Raw genomic sequence first — 24,813 nt, 5'->3', positions numbered from 1 at the left:
ACTTATTGATGTTTAACGCTCGTCAAACACGCGGTCAGGATTAGTAATTATCTCAGCTTTTTCCCGTAAAACCGTAATTTGCTGCAATGCCATTGACATATCGTTCTTTTTTTTATTACACTTACAAAAAAACAAAAAAACTTACTGTTAGCGAGCAATCCAGATTTGAAATTCATGTAAATGGATTCGAATTTCACGGGTTGGTCCTTGAAATAAAATACTTCGACCTCTTGCAATCAGCTAAGTGATACCTTCCGCTGAAGTAGAAATGGGCCGTTGAATCGCCCTCGGAATGCTTTCTGCCACTTTTCAAACTTCAAGGGCCGATATCTCGGGAATACGTGGCGCAACTACCTTAAAAAATGTCGCAAATCAACCGCTCTCGATGGGCTTTGCGTTTCCGACACAAGAATATTTGCAAAAATCCCTTTCGATTCTGAGTTTCCAGGTTACGTTGGTGCCTATTTTTAAGGCGCTGTGAAATGAAGGTCCTTAATGATATTTATCCGAAACGTGCGAAAATTTCAACATTTTTCTTCTAACTTCGTGTTTCACGTTAAAAAAAAATGAATTCTGTCGTTTTGACAGCAACTACGAGATTAAAGCTAGGTTCCAACATGGTAAAAATCGATTCCGGAAAATCGTCAGCAATATGTGCAGAGTCTTAACCGTTGTACTGCGCAGGTTTTTTACCCGTTCCTGACGAATAGAAATCGTCGCACATTTTTGTTGGTGCAGATCATGCATAATATTATAAAATGGTGCATATTTCAACAATATAGAATTAGATTTTGCCGGAAAGTTCTTTGTGCCGTCGCGATATTCAGTGCTTTTTAACTGGGAACTATCTTTGTGATGCCCAGTGGCGGTGCCTACCTACTTATGAGTACTACATCTTTAGCTACAACTCACTGCGGGACTGGCTACAAAAGGTGTTCGACATTGTCGCCATTGCTTTCATTTGCCCAAATTGTCGCTCGCCTTATCCACGATTCTGTGCATGGTGTTGGAAGAGATGGTTTTCCTCCAATTATTTCTGCAGCGTTTTCCGTCCGTTCACGCAATTCTTCCACTCTATTAATTTCACTCGTAAACACTAAACTTTTCAAGTAACCCCAAGAATAAAAATCACATTGATTAAGGTTTGGTGATCTTGCGGGCCGTCATGTAAAGACAACATAGACCGTCTAGCGTGTAAAGGCACATTTTCAGGAAGTTCAGGCAAATTATGTTCCAAAAAATGGAGGTAGTCTAAGCCCGTTATTCGATCTGGAAGGCAAAGAGGTCCGATAAGCATGCTATTACCATGTCGGACCAGACTTTTAAAGAAAAAAAATAAAGAAAAAAATAATAAAGAAATAAAATAAGAAAAAAAAATAAAAAAAAACAAGAGAAGAAAAAAAGAAAAGAAAAATAAGTTGCTCTGTGATTTTTCGTTAATTTTTTGTCGGACATTGAATTACTTTTTTATGCATAAATGGATTTAAATTTTATACAAAAACGTATTAAAACTCATCTGCGCATGTTTCGTTTTTTTTTTGAGATTTCGAAAAAATGTTATATAAAAATATTCCTTAGTTTTTCGAGGTCTGTCGTGTTAAAAGGAAAATCCCTACTTATGTTACACCCTGTATATATAAAGCAATCTGCAGACCCCTATTAAACGATGGACATGTACTGAGAACAAACGCAAAGAAAGATTAGATATCCAAAAAACCATTTACACTACTCTTCCAACCAAATGCTTTGCGAACTCACAAACTTGACAAAGCTAACAGAGAGATTGATACAAATATTGGAAAAATCGAAAAACAACCTTCACAACATCGTGCTGAATCCTCTCTGTATAACCAGACTTACAAAACATACCATCTTCTGATTCTCCGACACGACCCTATTCGAATTTTTTGATCAATAAGCTAAATAATCCAATTTATTATTGTATATAAATATATTTATAAATACTTTCAAGGATAGGAGACATAAAGGTCGACAGTCCGCTTCTGCTTGTAGGGCCAAATATTAAATAAATAAATAATTAATCGTAACATTTAATCAAATTTCTTAAATTAAAAATAAATTTAAAACGAAATAAAATTATAAACATTGCTGACAATGTCCTTTGACAAATGTGAAACTTCGCCACTCTGTATATCGAAAATGGTGCGTTTTTGACCACGGGTCAACTAGTATTTTTTCGTGGTTTCCCAGAGTGCTATCATCCCTTGAAATATCTTCATGGTGACATGTTACACCCCGTATGTATTCAATGAACTGTTTTCGGTAGCGTTTTCTCCTCGTCAATTCAATCGCAGAAATACATCGTCATACTAGTGCAATCACTATCACAGACAAGAAGAGTTTGATTTTTTTTTTGATTTTCCTGAACTTACCAGCAAAAAGTCGAGCCGACTTTAACTTATTCTGTTTTTGCATTTCATCCTTGTTCAACCATCATTTTTCAGCATGTAATGGTAGGGAAACTTAAGTCGAACTTTAATCGACTGAATTTATCCCATTATGGGCAATATTTTAGTTAATCGAAAGATTTTGACGAATAACGTAGAACTTAATGAAGAATTAAAGGTGGCAGTGTAAGAATCCCGATTCGAAACTCATCTAGTGCCTTCACTTTCTACACAGAATGGTGAATGTAAACGCTCCAGCGAAGGACATACAGATCACATACGGCTGTAAAATTAAGTATTTTTCCGTCTAGATTCAGCTTACCTTTTACGTAAGTCATACGATCGAGTTGTAATTTGCTCATGTCTATGGAGTCTTAGACATATCGACTTGCATGGCTCAGGCATAAATACTTGTTTATTTTTTTATTAAATGTCGATTTTCCATCTTAGTGGAATTTGAGATATTGGAAATTATCATTGGAGGTTCATTCAGCATTTGGAAGAGAACAAAAATACGTTTCTAAAATTTGCCGCTGCTTTTTGCCTTTCTTGGTAAATCCTCAATTAACATTTTCTCTTTGCCAGCGTCTCATTAAAACCGCAACAAAGGTTAAAGTTGCAGCAGTTTTAACTTCACTGTATACGTTATACAGGGTGAGTCGTGAGGATCGTGCTAAACTTCAGGAGCGTGTTGTACATGAAAAATAAATGTAAAAAACTCAAATGTTGTTATCCGATTTTCGTTTGTTTACAAGTTAAAGCGTAAATAAAATTTTTTAACTAGGATTCTATTTACCATAAACGTACCTTTCCTGGACGTTGGATTGGTCGTGGTGGCCCTATTAGTTGGCCTCCAAGATCTCCAGACCTCACACCACTAGACTATTGTTTGTGGGGTTGGTTCAAAACTGAAGTGTACAGGGTAAAAGTGGACACTCAAGATGCACTAATTTAACGCATTAGAAATGCTGCAGCTGCCATTAAAGAAAGACATGAAACAATCAGGAGGGCAACGAATGCTCTTCATAGACGAAGCCGAAAGTGTTTAGAAGTTAACGGCGATATTTTTGAACATTTACTATGATATCCAAACGTTCATTTATGGAATTTCTTATGAAATTTATAATTTTTTTAAATTTTATGTTTTAATTTTATTTACGCTAAAACTTGTAAACAAACGAAAATTCGACAACAACATTTGAGTTTTTTTACATTTATTTTTCATGTACAACACGCTCCTGAAGTTTGGCACGATCCTCCCGACTCACTCTGTATATGTATATGTGAGTTAAGGTTGTGACGCTGGTGCAGTCCTCAGAGTCAGGATTGTAACGGAGAAGCGGCAAGGATGCACCAAGAAATGTTAAAGGAAATTAAATAAAAATAATGACAAAAAACGGCAAGGAGGTAAGGGGGAAATGAAGGTTGGCTACAAAAACAGGATGGTTACAACTCAAAACTCGCATTGTGATTGTTACGGAAATTTTAAGAACGAAGTCATGCTTTTTGCGGGAAAGTCCCGTGAAACGTGTCTGTGCACGACGGTAAGAAAATCAATTAAAAATCTTCATCGATCGCGGAAAGTGTAGTTTTCTTTTTTATCAAAAAAGCCCATGGACATAAGTCTCTGGGTTTTATTGATTTACCATTTCGTTCGTGGCTCAATGTACTAAATGGGCCTTCACCAAGGGGTAGAGAAAGTTTTAACTAGGTTTATTTACATTAAGGCTAAAAGGGGATGATTCATAGGAGTTTGCAGGGGTGGGCAAACTTTTTATTGAGGATGTTATTTTGATTCGACGCTATACTTTGATCGAACAAACTTTCGGGATTTTTCGTTGATGGGACATATATCGGAGGAAAGGTAAATAAGAAATAAATCGAGAATGGGGTTTCTTTTTGTTTAGTTTATTTACTTTTACATCAATAATCAATAAGTTACAACTTTTTGGAAATACTATGTATACGTAAAAGTATAGGATGAACTCGTTCTCAAAAGATATAAAAATTCTTTATATCGTATTTACAAACAAATATATATATTTAAAAAACGGATCTAAGACCACCGTAGTTGTGTAAAAGAATGACGTATCTGTTTAAAATTAACATTGTGCTAAAAAAGCGCAGGACGGATAAAACCAATAATAACTGATTAAAAGAACTTACAACTTATGGTATGAATAATAACGGCATTGAGAAATTAAAATTTGGAGCGATGCGACCGAACTGACAATAAATAACGTACCACCTCCAAATAATAAATTCAAAATGCTAATTCCTGCAGATTTGCGCTTTATCGGGAGTAAAAGTCGATCCTTACAGTTACTATTGCATCGTCTTATAAGCAGAACCACAATATTGCCCTTTTACCTACGTCTACATGATATGTCGACTTATTTAATACGGATTGATTTTTATCCCGGGGCAAACAGTAACATACAACGTAATAAAATACTTTTGATCCTTCTAGAAGCGGGAGAACTGAAGGTCTATCACAATGTACAAGGTGTGCTTAAAAATTCCCAAGACGCATTTTATGTTCCTTCTTAAACGCACCATACCTTGCACAGAAACTTCGTTTGGCATTATGCATGAGGGCCGATAATATAAAAGGTTGGCCCAAATACTGCGAAATTTGATTTGACTTAGCGTGACGAAAATTCCAACCGAGGAAAAAAGATTTTTCTACATTTTTTATACACTGATATACGTTTTTATTTAGATAATGATATGGAATATTTTCCCTCTTGTAAAGATAAATATAGAGCACAGCGGCTTAACGATAATAATTTACAGTAGGTATTGCTTATTTTACATCACTATATGAGCGCAACGATAGTTTAATAAACATAAATAATATTATTTGGCATACGCGGCCTCAAGTACGAGAGGCGCCACCTAGCGGAACTGATATGCTAAAACGAAACGTCTTCTTTACTTCTCTACAACGCCACACTTTCGACCTTTGGCTCAGCCACCCTTACGAAAGCACTCCTGGTGCACGCCTGGCTTAGCCAAAGCTCAACACATTTCACCACAACTTTAACAAATAACCCTGTATATAAAGAACTTAAGTCGTATCTCATCCTTTCTAGTCAGTATCTGATTTGCATACCTAAACAATAAACAGTACTTTCTCGCTATTAGATAACACGTTCCTATTTACATAGAAATATACAAAAATCGTCCCCCATTCTTCTAGGAGGGGACTACCAAAAAATCAACTACCTAACCTAAAGTCGGCATTTTGAAAGTCTGTGAAATTCGAGATCCTTTTTTAGTGTCCATTATCACCACATACCGATATTTACTATGCGTCTAGCACGGTCGTTTGATCGCCATGGTCCGAAGACACCGTCAAGTCCTCTGCCATATTTTCCGATTGCTGATCCTGTTCCATCTCGTCGTAAGCGTCCACGTGCATCTCTCTTTTGATTAGGTGGTGCAACGCTTCAGGCTCCCTAACGATATGGTGCTCCTGGTTCGCCAACTCCTGTTTTATGTGCAAACCACCGTTCATCGGTGATCTAAGGGGGGAACCAATCGAAAATCATCAGATCGCAGTTCAAACCCAGTTCTCCTGGAAGAACTTCGTGCAAACTTTTCGATACCTGATATGATGCTCGTGAGGGGGGGACTCTGACCTGTCCCGGGGTCTTCCAGGGAGCATCGAGGCGTTTGCCAGAAATGACAGGCTGCTGTCCTCTAGCATCGACGCCTGCATAAACTGTTAAAGAGAAAGTGGAATGTTTCCTCATGACGACATTTCTTAATCGGTATTCACCTGGTTGGCCGACATGTGGTCCGTATACAACGTCGGGCTGTGGTTCATAGTCGGACTCTTGGAAGACGCGCCCCTAAAGTTAGCAGGTTCTTTACTGTTTGGGTCGTTCGATTTGGGGGGGAGGGGGACGGACTAAGTTTAACGAGTAAAAGCGAAAATAGGCATGAAACAACGTACCGGCGTGTTTTGAAGTCCATGGGCGTTTGAGCGAGATTAGAATGAAGGTAATGAAAAAAGCTGTTTCGGAACGGAGTGAAAACATTCCGATCGGACCAAAACGGCCTTTGTCATTAATGACCACTACACGATAGAGTTGGAAGGTGACCATTAAAAAAAAAAAACCTCAAGTAGATGTTGAAATACGAAAGGCGTGCCTGGGTGAAGTCAGATGTTCGACGGTAAACAGTAAATTGCTTAGTGATTAGTAAATTACCATGAGGTTTTTTTTTAATGTTCATCCGGTATAAAATTGCTATGTTCCTGTATGTTAAGTAATATTTACCTGTTTCTCTCAGCTTCTCAGTGGGCGACTGACTGTACCGAGCGTTTTGTTTTCGAATGCTAGCATATCAGAAAGATGAGAAAACGTATTCAAAGTCCATACAGGAACGTCTACTCGATTAAATATAGAAATGGAATAACATTCAGATGATCTTAAAGAAATTTCAAAAAGTGTGTGAGAGAGAGAGAGAGAGAAATGTTTGAAAAAAAAAATCTACTATTTTATTGTTATTTACCTTTATCGATATGATTTTTGCAAAAAAGAGAATAATTCCGAATTCCCGGAATTACTGCCCATCTCACAAAACGGTATATCTAACATTTAGAAGGCTAATGTCACATTCATCCAAAACATTAAAATGCAAGAAGTACTTGACCACAGTTTGCTTCAAATTCGGACACTCTCAGGTAACAAAGCAACGTGTGGTTCGTACTAATGCGCTATTTCCAAACATTCCAAAGCCGGCTCTCTAAGAAGGATCTGTCTAATCTAAAAAGGAAACTAAGTCGCAATCAGCTGTTTTTTTCTCTGTCTTGTGCGTGCAGTTTTTCAAAAAAGGTCCGTGTTTGTAGTAACATTTTTGCGGGTAAAGCGAAGCCAATGCAATTTTGAAGAAGAACCGAAGATAGAGAAAGCGAAACGTGAGCGAACTCGTTAGGAAACGGAGGACAGAAAACTTTGTTCGATTGGTCGACTTGTGAAGGGGACTCCAAAAGTATACCACGACACTTTGACCCTGTAACGTACATTGAAAAATAATAGTCGCTTGACACTGAGGGTTTGATTTTTCGCAAAAACCGTCGGATCTGCGCAGGACACTTCGGTTTTAACCCGCGTAACTTTAATGGCGCATTGCACGTTCAAAAATGACGCCAGTCAGCTGGATAGACCAGCGACGAGAAAGGCTCCCCCCAGCAGATACCGGGGGGTCGAACTTAGTAAAAAAAGGAAAATATAACATTTTTTCGAGAAGGGCTATAGAGCCTTTAGTGGAATTTTTTAAGTATTGACAGCTATAAACGACGCATATGCTTTACTGGGAAAAAAATGTTTTAGCTTCTCCAGTGGCGTAGCTACCTCCATGTTTAGGGAGATTTTTTTTAGGAAAAAGTGGTACGCTACTGGCTTTTTTGGAAATAAAATGATTTCCCGACTTCCTCGTTCGATTCTGGAAAAATAGTTTCTCTTGATATTTTTGAGTTAAAAACATTTGAGTGCACGGCCGAAATTGATAATTAGAACGTAATGGCACCGCTACTCTGCCGAAAATTTTGAAAAAACAGGAAAACGATCCATCACGATTTGTTAAGAGCGAAGATAAATCTTGAACGTGTTTACGTTAAAAGTTATTATTGAGTGCATGTCGAGTTGACATTAAGATATAAGTGAACTGAACATAGATTAGTCCTTTTTGAAAAAAATTAATATTTTCCATTAAAAAAAATAATAATAGATTTGCCCCCCCTGTGTGTGCTACACACAAAGAGCCTCGTTAAACGTCGGTTTACGTAGCATGCTAACGTTATTTTTGACCATTGAAAACGCTACTGCAGCTACGCAGGTTAAAACTGAAACACCCTGTATATGCAGCGGTACGTGCAGCACGACGTAGCCGCTGCGGCCGATCGTGTCCCGCCAAGTGCGAATCAAGAAGCTGGTGTTTGCGATTGCTGCTGGAGGCCTGGTCTGACATGCGCATCAGGAAGTGCGCACGTTCAAGCCAGGTCGCCAGCGCTCATCCTGCGGCGAGTTTAAGAAAAGGTACATTCTTACGGCTGCTGGTCAATCGAAGATTGATGTGTACAGCCGTATTTATTAATCTGCACTTGGCCGGAGCGTCGGTCGCAGCAGCTCCTAGCTCGGCTTCGAAGTGTGACAGCAGCCGTCAACGGCGGCGTTCGCTGCGCAGGAGCTATGCAGCCGCGTGGCGCGCAGGTTTGCTTCACGCGTTTATTCCGAAGCACGATCGGAAATCGAAAACGGTCTTCGAATTTTTTTTTTGGAAATTAGAAATGCGCGGAACGGTCCGAAAGTTCGGTACCGAATTTTGAACTGGTTTTAATACGTTAAATGGCTCTTTACGTTGTTTTAAACGCTGCTAAACGCTGTTTTCTCGTTCCACATATAGATTCTGCCGTCAATTGTGCACATAAAGGGCGGTTTAACAAAAATTAATTAAAAAGTAATTAATTCAAAGGTTCTAGTAGGCGTTGAAAATATTAGACGCTCCATAATAATTAAGTTTTATTTTTAGAAAAAGTCACAAGTGGAGAGTAAAAATTTCCCGTTTTATTAGAACGTACCGCACTCCCTACTAGCATCAAAATCTGTTTTTATCATTTTGAAAATAATTGAATGTGGGCGTAACACGTGCCACATGTTTGGAATTAATTATAGAATCGAAACGTGGAAGGCAAACTCAATGTTGGCTGCTGTCATAATTTTTTTTTTTTTTCACTTTTTGAGTAACTCTGTATACTGCCGAGTTACCTAAGAAAAAGGCCGCTATTAAAAATGAAATTATAAAGGTCCGACCAATTTTGCGAACAGCGAAACCCAATTTCACTGAAATTAAGTGCACGATTCTGTGGAATTTATGCGATACTTTATGGAACCTCGGTATAAGCCGTGCATAAAAAATGCTTCCTACGATTTTTATCGATCTATTATTTGAACATTATCTAATGACAAAAGAAACTAGAAAAGGTCTCTTATTAGAAAACTGAACAAGAAAATTAGATGATTTCTCCCCGAAAAAGCAGGGGCGTATTATTAATTTTTATTTGAAGACACCCAGAAGAGTGCTGGTGTTACTAATGGGACCAGACACGCTGGCACCAATTAAATGAATAATACAACTAATAAGTAATTTGGTTTTTCTTATTAAAATTCGGCAATTTTAACAACGAATTTTTGTAGGCTGATTGATACAGAAAAGGCTGCCCTATACAGGATGTCCCATAGTAAGCGGCCCTACTTTAACGACGCGCATATTCTACATTGAAAATAAACACTGATGGCTAAATGACTTCAAACACGCGTGTTTACGAATATACCGGGTGTCGAAGTTTTGTTCAGACGAATTTTTTTTAAATACCTGCAGAACTGCTTGAAATGTCAAACGACATGAAAATACGTGTTCGGTATTAAAAAAAAGCCTTTCAGTTCCGACAGTGGCGTGAGTACTAATGAACGTATCCCCAAATGTCTTTGCGGAAGAAGGACACGGGTATGTTGCTGATTTTTCGTAAAATAAAAGACATTTTCTGATTCCTTCTTCAGTGCGGGAGGAAAAATTTCAACAGTTTCGTAAGGGATCATTTTTAACACGTAGCTTATACAGGAAACCGATATTATTTTCCATGTACGATCTTGCAGGTCCAGCAATCGATTCTGTTAGTTCGGTATCTAATATCCAAAATCGCGAACAAAGTCTTTTATTTACACCGATAAACATTCGATTCTTTGAATGTCAATAAATTTTGCGTCGATTACAGTTTGGCATGCAGTTGATGTTAAAAAGCGAGCACTAAAAGTTTGTGTTTTGTGTGTGTGTCTGGCATCGGTACTCTACGTTTCCTTTAATCCGGTAAACTTCACTAATAAAAGCGTCTAAGTTTAGCTAACTTAGGAGCTCAAATCTAGGCTTAGCAAAACAGTCTCTAATAGTAAACAAAGCTATAACAATGACTTGACTGAATCAACACTCATTGCTGTTTTATCGAAATGTGTTAAATCAAATGATATTTCGATAGAACGAGCCGTGAGCCGGGGACCAAGAAACTCGTACGCTCGTAATTGATTTCTTTGCTTATACCGGGAGGCTGAAAATCAAGCCTAAACTTGAGGCCCTTGTCGACGAATTATCTCCCCGAGGTCGCAGATTTGGTAGGAGTTTGAGGGTCCCGTAGTGGATAAAATAATGAAGCAGAGCGAGCCGAGCAGACAGCAGCACACGCACGGCCTAGTCACGTGACACGTGACAGTTGAACTGATTGTGCTTACTGTGCGCAGTGGGGTGGAGTAGGTGACGGGGTTGGGTCATATTTCCGTGGTCGGCCACGTGACAGGTGGCGACGTTTCACGAATTCGGCATCATCCACCATCCAGAACGAGCCAAAGTCGTCTTCGTAGCGTACGAAACACTTGTGGAGGGAGAGATTGGTGCGAATCGCATTCTACACACCCAGACCCAAGAAAGAGAAAGACAACAATCAAGTCAAGGTCAGATCAGGTTGGTGCACGACCACCCGCGACCTGCTACGCCTACGTATACCTTTCCGAGTAGTCGGAATCGACTGTACCTTCGTTGTTACGCCTTCGCAGTTAGTAGCCCAAGCCAGCGCCTGCGCACTCCATGCGGTTACTGAACCGGCTAGACACACTTTCACTCTCACCACACAAGCCAAATAATGTTAATGAAGTATAAATATATATAAAAAGTATAATGTAAAAAGGGAGAAAAAGAGAGGTAAAAAATCACAAAACACACAAAGGTACAAAGTGCACCATGGGACCAGGGACGTACCCGACGACAGGTTGAGTGAGCGGACCTGAGGAGCACCGCTGGGGCCTCCGTTTGTAGAACTCCACCTCGTCGACGGTCCACACGGCCCCTTTCACGTTCTCCACGCGCATGAAACATTTGTGGAGCGACAGGTTGTGGCGAACTGCGTTCTAACAACAAATCAAACACCTCCGATTGAACAACGCGCCTAGCACTAGTTGCAAGCTGCTTCGCTATCGCATTATTTGCTTACATCCATCGTTTCAGTTACGTATCAAACATATTCTCGTTTGGCTCCAGCATGATTTTGGATTTAAGCAAATGACAATAAGTCAATTTCAATTAATTTCTTCGAGGGTTAATCGAAAAAAAAAAAAAACCAGAACTTGTTTAAAACAATAAAAAAATATTAAGGAGTGGAACAAAAGATAAACTATGCATGCAAGCTAAAGCGTTTTTAGTTATTAATCCTGTAAACTTAGTAAAAGTAAGATATAATTAGCTTGGAGATTTGTGCAGGTACTTTACCGAAAACACACACGTCTTCGCTTATACAAACTCGAATAAAAAATTTGTTTAAATTATCCAACTATTAATAGCTCCATGGAAATTCGAATCAGAATCTGGGACGAAATTTTGGGAAACGTGCACGCATGTGCCGGGCGGTGCAAACTTCTTTCGTCGCTTCCGCGCAAAGTAGAACCGCAGCAGAGGGACACACAGCAGCGCTACTCGGCCTAGAGTTTTCGGGGATTTCGCGCTTTTCGGCCCGGTATCGGCAACAACTCGAGCCTGAGCCAACGCTGACAGTTCGGGGCGAGAGGCCAAACTTGCAGGACGCGGATTTAGCAAAAACTTTGTTGGCCAATTTGAGAAGGTGACGCCTTTCGGTTTTTAATCCTTCAGGTTTTAGACGGGAAAAAAAATGTTAAGGTGGAACTTTTATTTAGCTGACGTCACTCGATCCGCACCGTCGGGGGGTGCGTTGTTGACGACGAAAAACTTAGGCCGAACAATAGCAAAGTGTTGACGTAGGAATTGTCGTACTGGGTGTCCTTCTGCCGCGGTGAAATCCTGGTTCGAATTTAAAAACGAGTAAACGAAAACTTTATAAAGAGTTCTACAATACCTTCCAAGTGGCGGCATTTCTCCTAAAATAACAGAAGGTGTTTTGGAACCAATTATAAATTTCGTTTAGCGTAAGCTGTTTATCCGGAGATTCGATGATGGACTAAAATAAATATTCGATTATGCACGACGGATGCTCAACGTTAAAAACTCCTACAATACCTGTCTGATCAAAGAGGCATAAGTGAAGGGCGGCCTCACGTCGGCATTTTTGTAAAACTCCCTATTTCTCTGGATTTCTGAAAGGTACAGAACGAATGTTCACGATCACTGTTCAATGCGAGACTTAAAGCAAAATAGTACCTTGCTGAACATCTAATCCAGCTCTTTCGAGCATGTAAGGTAAACCTTTAAGCAGCATAAAATAAGGTTTCCCTTTAAGCCAAATTATGTATATCGCTTACAAAAAGAGCGCTACTTACCGCCTGCCAGAGAGAGTGCCGACTTATCGCTGAGTCGCCTCCTAATGGGGCCCCCCACGTTGGGTGCAGGGGAATGCAGTACCGGTGACCGAACCGCCGACACCATGGCACCCATGTTCACCGGTGGGGGTGGCACCGTTGTGCTCACGGGTATTTTTGGAGGGGCGACGGTCTCTTTATGGGAGTCCGGAGAACCTAGTTGTTTAGATAAATGCAAATGGTGCATCATAGCCTGAAGTCGGTCTCTCTCCTTTTGTAGTTGAAGCTCTAATTGAGATACTACTTGCATTTGTACACGCGCCTGTGCGGTCGAACGGTCATCCAGGGTATGTTCCGTATTTAAATGTCTGGAATAACAATGTTGAGGCAGACCAGAATGTGCGTGATGGACACGATGAGGTTCCGTAAATGATTGCATTGTTCGGTGAACGGCTATACATACAGGATTACTCAGACTCCGTATGAGAGGTGACGTGGGTGAAATTGAGGCAAACTTGAAAGATTGTTAAGTGGGAAAATGAAAATCGTTCTTGCGATTTTTTGAAATTTCTCAATTTTTTATCAACTTAAAAATCTCGCGGGACTTTTTTTGACCACTTTATATGGTTCGAAACTTTGACGTGTGAATCATGAAAACTTGAAAATTGCAGCGAATTTTTTATGAGAATTTCGAAGATCCTCATGATCGCAAACCGGAATATTTTAGAAAACTTTCAAGTTGATTATCAAATATCGGAAAACTCTTTCTGTTGTCACGTGCTCACATGGATCCTGTAAATTGACCCTGAAGCCTCTTGCAATATTGGAAAGTTCTACAAACTTGACGGTTGTAAAGAAATTCGAAAAGAGCTTCAATCATTATTGGGGCAGTAGATAATATTCTGAAGCCGGCTGCAGTTTTTGTCAATTTTTCTGATCCCTATTAAGCGCTGAAGCACACCACATTCTGACGACCTGCTTATTTTATAACGTTTTATACATAAAAATTGTTTTTAAATAACATTCGGTAGACATTATAAAATAGAATATGACAAAATACAATAAAAAAAATATCAGGTCTGTACTTAAAAATATGGATGAATGGTGAGAAGGGGAGCCTACGAAAATGTGAAGTAAATTTTATATATATATATATAGAGTGTCCGCTTGTGTAGCTCAATCATGGGTATGACCATGAAAGATAAGAGGTGGGTTGAATTGGTGCAAAGTTGCGCAATTTGGAGTTAAAGAATTTATTATTGAAGTTTAAAAAAATCCGACGATTTTTGGAGTATTAAAAAATGTTTAATTTTGGAAAACCATTTTCATTTTTTCGGAATTTTGACGGAATAATTTCAAATGATTAACACTTTTTGCATGCAATGATCGCAACTTTTTCTCTTCAACAACAGGCCGAAGTCGTATTTGAAAATACTGCGTTACCATTTTTGTCAACCACCGTCAACTTTGTTTTCTTTAACGGGCGCCGAAGAAATACAGGGCGTTAAAGTTAAGATAAAAAAATTGAAAATGGTTCATTATTTCGTTGGTAATGCGAGTAGAGAGGACCACTGACAGCGAGCTCTACGTTGTGCATCGAAAACGTATACGGATTTTGATTTCTCACCCCTAAAAACCCCCTGATACGACATTTTGTGTAGATAGGGACACTACCAACGAAGTAATGAATTTTTTTCGATTTTTTCATTTCTGACTGTTTCGCTAGTCAGTCGAGTATTTCGAAAACCGTCCACTTTTGGATTGGACAAATTAGGTTAAACCGTCATGTTCGCACCCCAGAAATGTGTGATAAGATTTTGTACAGATCTTTTGCAGACACCCTGTATATCTTCTTAAAAAAACTTACTTTCGAAATCAGTCAGTATAAAATAAAAGGTATTTGAAGAAGCAACTTTTTCTTTTATACGTGCTGTATCTCCAGAACCAGTTCGAACTTTTTAACTTTTAAAATCCAGTTTTTTTCGTCATATAAACGCGCAATTTTACCGGTCTTTTAAGTCTTTTGGTTTTCGAAATCCCAATGCTGAGCAGCGAATCTGAATAACACTATGTGTAGGTTTTAAGTGGAGTTCCCTTCTGAGAATTTTCCCGCCGTGGAGGTTTACGATGTAGATAAACTGTTAAGGGGATGAAATTTATTGTGTTTATTTCCAGTAAATGGCTTATTGATCGTTTATTGTTTGGATAAAAACTGTTTCGGCCTTGAGTGGCACTGCCGCGGACTGAAGGCTAATTAAAAGTTCAACTCCCCTTTCTGAAACTGTTGCCGAAGAACATTCCAATTTTTTTTTTTTTGTACGATAAAATCATCGAATTCGCCGAATGCCCTTTTCTCCTATCGTCTTAGAAGCGAAGATAAATGAAAAATACAAAGCCAAACTTTTCCCCTCGTTCTGCCGGCGTTAAGAAAGTAATAAAGGCCTTTGTCGAGGATTAACATTTAGATCCGACAACACCGCAATCAAACGCCTTGCATATTAATTAAACATGGCATAATTAGAGTTTTTAAGGCGACCGGTCCTGCCTAATTTATGCCAGGTTGGTTTTTCTTTTGTCGCCCGCTCGATGAAAATATTGTAATTTGGTGTTTTACTTAATCTCCCTCTTTTCTTTTACATATTAATCACCTCATAAAATGCTAAACATAAACCGAAATTGCTGTTGACTTTGGAATCTTCACAGATCTCCCCTTTTTTCTTCTGCAGCCGGCCGAAAGTTAAATTTTGACAAGTTCGTTGGGAAATATTTGAAAAAGTTCGGTTTCGCGGTGCGCAGGTCGCCGAAGGGAGGTCCAACGGGAAACGGCAATCTCTTACTTGATAAATGCCTGCAAATCCTCGCAAACAGTCTCACAGCCTGGCCACTTGCAAACCCCGTGGCCGTACAGATGGTGGTGCACTCTATCGGGGGTGGTTGTCCTCACGGGTTTGTCCTCGGAGAGAGAATCTTCTCGGCTGGTTCTGCCTTGAATGCTCAAGAGCCCAGAGCTGTTGTCTGCGGCAGGAATTAAAAACACCTCTTCGTATTCGTGTTCTTTATTAATAAAACGCAAAAGGGACGGAGAAGGGGACGGTCCCACGGAACGGTTCGTGGGTCAAATACGGGGTGTCCATTGAACATACGGCAAAAATTCGCCGTTTCATTCCTTGGACTATTCTAAGAATGTTTCGTCCTCTGATAATTTATGAAAAGCCTCTTCGTCCCGAAGATACAGGGCGAGAAACATTTTCGAGAATAGTAACATTTTATTAGTAAATGTTACGTGTAAAGCTTCTTAATCTACAAGAACTGTTGGAAGCGATTGTCTCCAGCGAGGATGCGGTAATCCAATCTTTTCCCCATTCAAATCTTCCACAATTCCCACTGAAGTATCGTAAACAATGAATTTATATTTGTTCATTTGGTCGTCAAAGTCTTCGCGAAACAGGCGCAATGAAGCGAGGTGGAGGTTCAGGAACGCCAGCGACAGTAGGAACGCTAGAAGCGAAACACATCGTGTCGGACACGACGGAGAAAGATTCAGATACTGACGCTGATTTTTTTTACCGATAAAGAGAATTTCTCAACAAATTGACCGACCGGCTGACGAGGTGCAATTGTTTCGTAACCTCGCCTCGGCTTCTGAAAGATGTACCATTTGCAACCATAAAAGCGATGTGGTTATGCACGACAGTGCATCAGAGGCACCTCAAAGTGGCTGCTCGTGAGTTTTTAACAATCACGTGCGGAGACCGCTCGATTGGTCGAGGGTCGGCTTCACTTGCGGCCTGCTCGATCTCCTTACTTAAATCTCCTGGATAATTTCCTTCGGAGGCGTCTAAAGTCGCCAGTTCACAATGCTTCGATGGAAACTGTGGGAAATTCGAAAAATCGGATCGTTCCTGGGTGCGACTCAATGTTTTTGAAACGGTTAGGCAGTCAACGAGGAGAAGATTAGATTCTTGTGTCCTAGCTGGAGGTGGTTACTTCCAAGAGTTCTCGCAGATTAGGAAGCTTTAAATGTAATATTTAGCAATAGAATGTTGCTTTTGTCGAAAATTTTTCTCGCCCTGTACCTTGGGAGCAAAGAGACTTTTCAAAAATCGTCGAAGGACGAGGTATTCTTAAAACAGCCCGGAGAATAGGACCCTGGTATTTTGCCACATGCTAAATGGACGTTCTCTACAAAGGAAAAAAATATCACTAGAGTATGCGAAAGGAATGTTGAATCAACGCGTGTAGGAGAAAAATATTCGATGCAGGAAAAAAAGAGATGAGAGGGAACGAGAATTAAGGTTTCGGGGGCGTTTCAAAAGTATGAAGTAGAGCTACTTGGTGGAACTGGATACAATCAAATCAGTTTGGTAAATGTACATTTCTTTGTATTAATAGATTCGAACCGCAACACAGTGTAGATCAACAACGGTACTAGGTTGTTTATTTATAAAAGAAATTGTTATCCGGCTATTATTGACTCGTTAATAAATTATGTTTTAATAAAGCCGTATTATGGTGATTTTCCTAAATTGATGTGCGCTCCCGGTATTTTTGCAAGGGGCATTATTTGTTTATTTAAGGCCGGTATAAAATAAACGGTTCCATAGATAATGACACATTTTTCGTTCCCATCTTCCTGGGGTCTTGCATAAATGTGTTTTACTAACAATAAACTAGGCATTTAATTATAAACTTTTATCTAAACATGTGCCATAAACAAATTCTCTGACGGAGGCCAGTGTTTCGAAAAATGTCGGCCTGGCACCGTTTCGTAAATAATCGTTTGTTAATTATTTTATTGTTTAAGCCGCTAAATGTTTATTTTTCAGTTTGCGAAGCACGACTTACCATTTATTTCGGATGGCGGTTTGTTGTTGAGTATATGCTGCTGATCGTTCAGCTCCTTCCACGGGCTCATCACGTCTCTCGTGTTCAAACCTATTAAAAAAAAAAAGAAAAAAAAAAAGAAAAAGAAAAAAAAAGACAATTTAAATTAAAAGAGACTGTCGACTGTGTTTATCGGAGAACGACACAAAGAGTGAATCACGTGCGCTTAAATTAGGCACTAAAGAACAATATTTCCAGCTTTTAGGGGAGACGCGTCGAAGTAAGGGCAGTGCCAAGCCAGACGACCTGTACCATATGCACCAATTTGAATTCAAACGTCACTCAGAGATTTAAACGTCACTAGCTAAGAGATTTAAACGCACGTGATTGGCTGTCCTCTTGCAAAACGTGACGTTTTATCCCAAAATTGGCTTTGCCCGAACCCCACTTACCTAAAAGCTGGAAAATATGCCGAAACCGCTTGCCTACACTCCGATTCTATTTTCTCTCTTGTAACTTACTGATCACTAATCTTCCTACTTGACCACGTTTTTACATCGATTACTTACAAAAACAATGACAACTATCATCTTTTGAACAAATTTTCTATCTTCATCAGAAACATCTTCAACTTCTTCAAACCCACCCCCGCGCGATGGATCTTCGCGAAGATTTACCTTGTCCTTGGGCAAGCATCAGCGGCTGCATACCCATACCTTGATGCATCACGTATTGTCGCTGCACCAGCTGCAACTGCTGAATAAGTTGCTGCTGCTGAAGGCTCAGCTGTTGAAGCGATCCCGAAGCTTTCTTCTTATCGCTGTTTTGCAGGATATGTGTCTGTTGAATGAGATTCAGTTGAAGCTGTTCTTGCAATTGCTGCATTGTCTGCTCCATTTGTTTTTTACTTAGTTCCGCCAGCTGGTGGTGCTGAAGTTCGAACAAAGGTCAGGTAATTTCGAATCAGACGGAAATCTCACCGGATCACTACCTGTTGTTGTTGCTGCTGCTGTTGCATTAACGAGTGCTGTTTCATTAAGTTCTGCAGCTGCGTCGGACTGAGGACATGTTGATGCAAAATTTGCTGTATATGATGCAAGTTTGAAGCAGGCGACGACATCATCGGAGGTACGGCCCCTTGTGATTGACTGTATGGGGGATAATCGTTGCCTAGTTTTGACTCCGTCTGGAACAACAGGTGCGATGGTCCAGAATCGATCCGGGTACCATTAACCCGTTTTTACCTGTGACACCGGCGGTATGGTGGCGCTGAGGTTTTTCTGCGACTCCGATGCCGGCAACGGAGAGTCGTCTTGCACGTGAAGATCCGATCCTGGAGGACTGACGCTGCCATTGCCCTTCAGATCCCTGTCTTCTCTGTCTTGGTCCCAGCCACTCCTTTCGAGCTCCAGTTGCTGATGTTGCTGCTGTTCCTTCAACACTTTTTCTAGGGACGCCGCCTGCTAGAAAACAGAAAACTTCATTATCAATTTTGACCCGGGATCGTCTGTAAGCTAATGTTTACAATCAAAACACATTCCCAACAAAACCCCTGTTTATATTTCTAATTGAGGCTGGCAACGCGTACCCACTCATATCTATATTAGAGGGTCTGGACCACCCCTGCAGGGTTTCAATCAGCCGTAAAGGAGAAATTAAGTTATCCAACAAGATGTTTGCTCAAGAAGGGATTAGAGGAACGGCCGGTCGGCCCATCAACATACCGTCTTAAGCTTATTACTTCTCGAGTGTCCATTCCGACGTCCAAACACCCCTGGGGTGCGACTTACATTCACTTTTATCGTCCCGGTCTAAAGGTGGGCATGTTTTTAAATTGGATTTTTTCACTGAAATATGTCGTCGTTAATTTGTTATTTGGCCTCAAGGCGAAACATGTTTGAGGCTCGGTGGGAGATACAAGGTGTTCCTGAACATGGTGCCCTAAAGTCGATCGCGTATTTTTGATCACAAAACATAACGAAAGCTTCAAATAAACGTGCGAGGCAACGCACTTCGTTTTCCATGTACAGGGTGCGAATGGTCGTTTCCTGAGGACGGTTTTTTATTAATATTTTCGAAACGTCTCGTGATAAATGAATGAAATTTCTTACTTCGTCATAATGTCTTGTGCTCTTTCTGAGACTTTATGAAGTAACTAGTTGAACTAACTAAGGAACTAGTAGAAGTTAACTTCATTGACGATTCTATAAGAAAAATGTTAAATTTGAACGTTTTAGGTAAAAGAGGTACTGTTGTCGAAACCTCTAGGAGTTTTTGGGAAAATTGCGATTTACCAAATTGTTGGCTGCTTTATTTTATTAAACAAATATTAGATTTAAAACTCTTTTTTACACATTGTCTTTAACAATAATTGAAATTAAACACTGTTCCGGTGACAGTGAAAATCCGTCGAAAACCAGACTTTATTATTAAATGCTATCATGTACGGTAATATCAAAAAACTCTTTTTGCTCCATTTTACGGCCGACAGGGTTTTAAATCTGATGTTTATTCAATCAAACACAGTATCAACCGATTTGTTAAATCTCTATTTTAGCAAAAATGGTTGGGAATTTGGACTTTCAAGAAAAGTAAAAATATTCAATTTTAATGTTTTTCCTCACTGATAAAATCGTCAATAATATTAAGTGTAAAAAATTTCGATATACCCGCCGTTGGAAAAATGTGGCAGTTTCTTCGTAAACGCTCAAAAAGAGCACAAAGTGTTGCAGTAAAATACAAAATTTCACTAATTTATCTGGAGACGTTTCGAAAATATTTCAAAATACCATCCTCAGGAACCAACTTTTCATTTCCTGTATGTCAAAAACGAAGCATATTTCGATATATGTTTATATGAACTTTTCGTCGCATTTTGGGACCTAGAAGATGTGGTTGAACTTATGGCACTATATTCGGAGACACCTTGTATATATAGGGTGTCTCAAAAGTAACGGCACAAATATCAACGGCAGATTCCTGCCATCAAAATATGAAGATTCAGCGCAATTGTTGTATTCCGAGAGTTAACAGTAACAAAGACACAGGGTGTTATTAAGTAGCCCTATTAATAGAAAACGTTATTCTGTTTAACATTCCAGGTAAAAAAAGCATATTGGTTAGTAGCCTCAAAAACTTGATTGTTTTCGAGATATTTGCTCGTTTCACTTCTCACGAATACTCGTATATATAATACAACCGAGAGCTGACGAAGTCAAACGAAGCAAATAGGCGTTCGTTTCGGTTACATCGGCGCCATTTTTAAACTGAATAACGATTCGTCAATGACAGGGTAGTAAGTTGTCAAAGTCAACGTCAATTTTTTTTTCAATTGGTTGGAATTGACGTTTTTCTGTGTTATACGTATCATACATTATACAGAGTAAATCTTCAGTAGGGGCTTTCTTTTTTTAACACGACATAGACTAAATCGAAAAACTGAGCAAAAACATGATTTAACATTTTTTTCAACGTCTCGAAAACAAGTGAAATGTGCGCTTATGGAAGTTTAAATTAAAAAAAAAAATCTTTAATTATTATTTACTCCAGGACTGGCTGCGAAACGTGTTCGAAATCGTCCCGATTGGTTTCATTTACACAAATTGTCGTTCACCTTACGCACCACTCTGTGCATGACTGTTAGAAGAGACCTTCCTCCACGAATCATGTCAGCGGCGCTTTCTATCCGTCCACGCAGCTCTGCCACTGTCCAAATGTCAGTTGTGAAGACCAAACTTTCCATATAAACCCCCAGAAAAAAAATCACATGGTCTTAGGTCTGGCGATCTCGCTGTCTTATTGGGCCATTGCGGCCTGCGAGAAAATTTATTATTTAAAAAATTTCGTACTTTTTTTTGTTTTTTGTTCCATACTCGCATAATTCGGTTGCTTTTGGGAATTCGAGAAAATGCTACTTAAAGATTTTGCGCAGTTCTTCATCCCTATGTCGTGTTAAAAGGAAAACTCCTACTTAAGATTTACTGTGTGCAAATATCTGGAAAACCAAGTCAAGTTTCGAGGCTGCTAGCAGGTATGCCTTTGTTACCCTCGATTTCAAACAGAATAATTTTTTTTATTAATGAGGCCACCGGAGATGTGCGGAGAACGATTAGAGTCCTTTCGGCCAAGACGGTTTCAAGTGGCGTCCCCTATTAGCTACAACGAAACCGGCAGTACTAGCCCTCTGGGATTCTAAATTTGAGTACCGCCAGTCGAAACGCTGCGACGACACGATATAGGATGAAAGATAACATTTAAACCGAACCACCCTGTAGTTTTTGTTAACGTTAACTTTCGGCACGCGACAACTGTCCCGGATCTTGATCTTTTGACGGCAGGAATCCGCCGTTGCTGTTGGTCCCGTCGCGCTCGGGACACCCTGTATGTGCGAAAGACAAAGTAAACGTCGTAAATTGGGGAATACGGGTCGAACCTCCATAAACCAAATTATATTTGCGCCGGGCCAAAAAGGAGGAGCGCTTTTTAAAGAGTTGCGAAGACGCCGCAATGAATGATAAGATGTTAAAATGCATTACCATGATGTCACATGAAATAAAACCCATATACAGCCGCGCATTATGTGAAAAATATGGAAATAATATTGCCGCGGCAAGCAAAACAGCCCTCCTGCATATGAAATATGCGCGACCGAGCCAAACACGGGGGGCGTCAAGTTTTTTAAGTTTCCACAAGACGTCACCGTTGGAATATCAATGATTCTCACCTCTAACCACATGCTGTTTTATGCTCATTTGCCCTCGTAAAATTACCTTTCAAACTCTTCTTCGTTTCCCCGAAGGAGTATTATTTTTAAATTATCCGAGGCGCGAACGCTGACAGACGATGCGCGTCCGCGCGCTCAAAATTTTTAAATTTCGAAAAAAAAATGGCGGCAAAACAATTGTTTTTCTTTTTCCCCGTGGCCCCCGAAGAACCACTGCGCAACATTAATTAATCACGTGCGTATTGAAAATGAAACTGCTGAATGACGGATTAAAGAGGTTCTCATTTGGAACGGAATTATTAAGCTTCCTGCCGTCGAAAATTGGGGCTGATTTAGATATTGGGTGATCGAAAGTGTCGTTCACTTCTCCCCCCAACACAATGCACTCCTGGTCGGTTGTCAATTATACGGTATCTTTTTTATTTCCCACTTCCAGGCGCTTTTTCCATTAGAGCCTTTATTAGACTTTTATTTATTCTCAGTCGCGCCTGGCATCAGCCAGCCCATTCGATCTGTCCAATCTTAAACACAATCTACTTACTCAAATGAGTTTATACTTTAAACCTAATTTATTTGCCTTAAGTTGGGAATGACGTGCTTTTACACTTCCTTTTTGCGCCCCTCCCGATAGTCCTCCCGGAGGAGGAGATTGCTTATTGGTTTTACTTTTCCACGATAACGCTTTATCATATTAATTCTTAATGGTTAGTTTTTATCGGTCGCAAATGGATCAGCGTTCAAGAATGCGATTAATAGACGTCTGGGACCGAAGTCGTAATAATGCGATTATGCCAAGTGTTGGCTCAGGCAGCCGAAATAATAAATTAAAGGCCTAACTCCACATACTGAGTAGGAGCGATGTAGTTCGAGGAGGTTAAACGGTCGCCAATTAATATAAATCCTTGGTCCTGAAATTCCAGTAAGTGTAAGGTAATTGAGTGAGAGTTATTAATATTTAGCAAAACGTCCTTGTTTAGCCCCCCGCAGTTACAAATGACGGTTGTCGTTCGCAGGACTAGCCGGCATATGGTGCATCGACGGTTCCTGCTGCCGGACATTCATAAATTGCTAACGTCCGTCCGGTTTAACTGTACGGACATTATTATATATCTTGCCCGCCCATGGCTATAAACTGTGAAATTTGGCAATCATAACTTCGAAATGGTCCCCAGGGGGTGGCTTTTTGTCTATTGCTAAGACATTTAACATCTTTCATTCCTCTTTTTCTGACCTTTCTTCTCTATCATTTGTTAACGCGAGCGGGGATTTATCATTGGTCATTTGTTTGCGTAACGAAGGTGACTCGTTGTGTTTCAGGTCAGTGCAAGTCCGAGATTCAAACCTCAAATCTCTCCTTTTGTCCGACGCGTCAGACGACGATGGTTGATGTCCGTTGGTCGGGACAAAGGTGTATTTGCACAAAGAAAAATTAGTTACGAAAAAGTCTATCATACATCTTCGTGGGTTTTCATTCCGTTAGTTTAGGGCACAATTTAGAGCTGTGAGCTTATGAGGGTGGACGCGGCTTTTGTCTTCACTTTGAAGTCGAATCGAATATCAGCAGAAATCGGAATTAGAATGCCCCATCTTCGGGAAAGTCTTAAATACTAAACCCTCTGGCGGCGCACCCTGGTTGGGGGGGTGGTGCCATCGACACCACGTGCACTACCCGTCGCCTTGGATCGTGCTGCTGAAGTCCTCCGTCGGCGGTAACTGCGTCTGCACCGTAAGGGCCGACGAAGCTTATCATAAGTAATACCGATGCCGACAGAGTCTTTCGCGGGAAACTCCCATGCCGACAAGGTAACTCGGTGGGAATTCTCACGCACCAGCCAAAGTCCACCATGGGTGTGCCGAAGAGGCACGTAGTCTCCTTAACAACGGCTTAACCCTAACTATTTACAATCTACCACCTTTCCGATAGAGTCTCGGCCCAATCGAAATAGACAATGCAATACAATTGAAAACCGTGTACAGGGTGGTTGACTTGACAACTGGATCCTACATTTTTTTAAATAAAATGAATAATAGACAGGATAGAGCCCGCGCATATCACCGAATTAAATTTATTTTCAAATGACGTCGATTTATAGGTCTAAATCTAAAAACGTTAATTGATAACGCGTCCTCCATGGGGTTGTGAAGGATGTAAATTTAAAATCTAATACGAATTCTCGAATCGCCCCAGGGGGTTGCTCCTGGTCTATACCTAAGGTGCTTAACACCTTCGATTACGCTCTTTCTGTCTTTTTTTTCACCACCGTCTGCCGATATTAGCCAATTCATCACTGTCCATTTGCTCTCGCTCTGTAAGGGCCTCGCTGGGTTTCGGGTCGGTTCAGGTCCAAAATTTCATCTCAGAATCTTTCGCTCGATCTACCACGTTCGATGATACTGGTTTGACATTCTTTACCACCGGAGGGGCGTACTTTCGAAAAGGAAAATGAGTTACAATGACGTGTGTGTCATACCTTCTCAAATTGTGCTCTAACGGGAGCCCGTGCATAAGTGTAGGCGTTATATTTACTTTCGATTG

At 40.1% G+C, this 24,813-nt stretch overlaps 1 protein-coding gene and 1 long non-coding RNA gene across 16 annotated transcripts in view; one reads left to right on the top strand and one right to left on the bottom strand.

Moving 5' to 3' along the window:
• Positions 1-24,813, top strand: part of LOC136347117 (uncharacterized) — a 118,956-nt gene that overhangs the window by 34,771 nt on the left and 59,372 nt on the right. The window lies entirely within an intron of this gene.
• The window catches only part of LOC136347076 (forkhead box protein P1-like), a 167,315-nt gene continuing 146,802 nt past the window's right edge, over positions 4,301-24,813 (bottom strand). For 5 of the 12 annotated variants that reach the window (XM_066296726.1, XM_066296734.1, XM_066296733.1 and 2 more), the window contains 13 exons: positions 18,799-19,017; positions 18,546-18,740; positions 18,232-18,484; positions 17,576-17,665; positions 15,568-15,745; positions 12,752-13,098; positions 12,633-12,704; positions 12,492-12,568; positions 12,331-12,432; positions 10,700-10,872; positions 6,193-6,265; positions 6,020-6,135; positions 4,301-5,935 (listed from right to left, as the gene is read on the bottom strand). In XM_066296726.1, the coding sequence (XP_066152823.1) occupies positions 5,719-5,935; positions 6,020-6,135; positions 6,193-6,265; positions 10,700-10,872; positions 12,331-12,432; positions 12,492-12,568; positions 12,633-12,704; positions 12,752-13,098; positions 15,568-15,745; positions 17,576-17,665; positions 18,232-18,484; positions 18,546-18,740; positions 18,799-19,017 (2,112 nt within the window). In that variant the 3' untranslated portion in view covers positions 4,301-5,718. Of the gene's footprint in view, positions 5,936-6,019; positions 6,136-6,192; positions 6,266-10,699; positions 10,873-11,222; positions 11,372-12,330; positions 12,433-12,491; positions 12,569-12,632; positions 12,705-12,751; positions 13,099-15,567; positions 15,746-17,575; positions 17,666-18,231; positions 18,485-18,545; positions 18,741-18,798; positions 19,018-24,813 lie in introns of all 12 variants that reach the window. The other 7 variants (XM_066296727.1, XM_066296738.1, XM_066296739.1 and 4 more) reach the window with 6 other exon arrangements.

This window comes from Euwallacea fornicatus, chromosome 26, assembly GCF_040115645.1.
Source record: "Euwallacea fornicatus isolate EFF26 chromosome 26, ASM4011564v1, whole genome shotgun sequence".
In the NCBI taxonomy this organism is placed as follows: domain Eukaryota; kingdom Metazoa; phylum Arthropoda; class Insecta; order Coleoptera; family Curculionidae; genus Euwallacea; species Euwallacea fornicatus.
The sequence above is the reverse complement of the archived record's forward strand: the minus strand, read 5'-3'. Positions and strand labels throughout refer to the sequence as shown.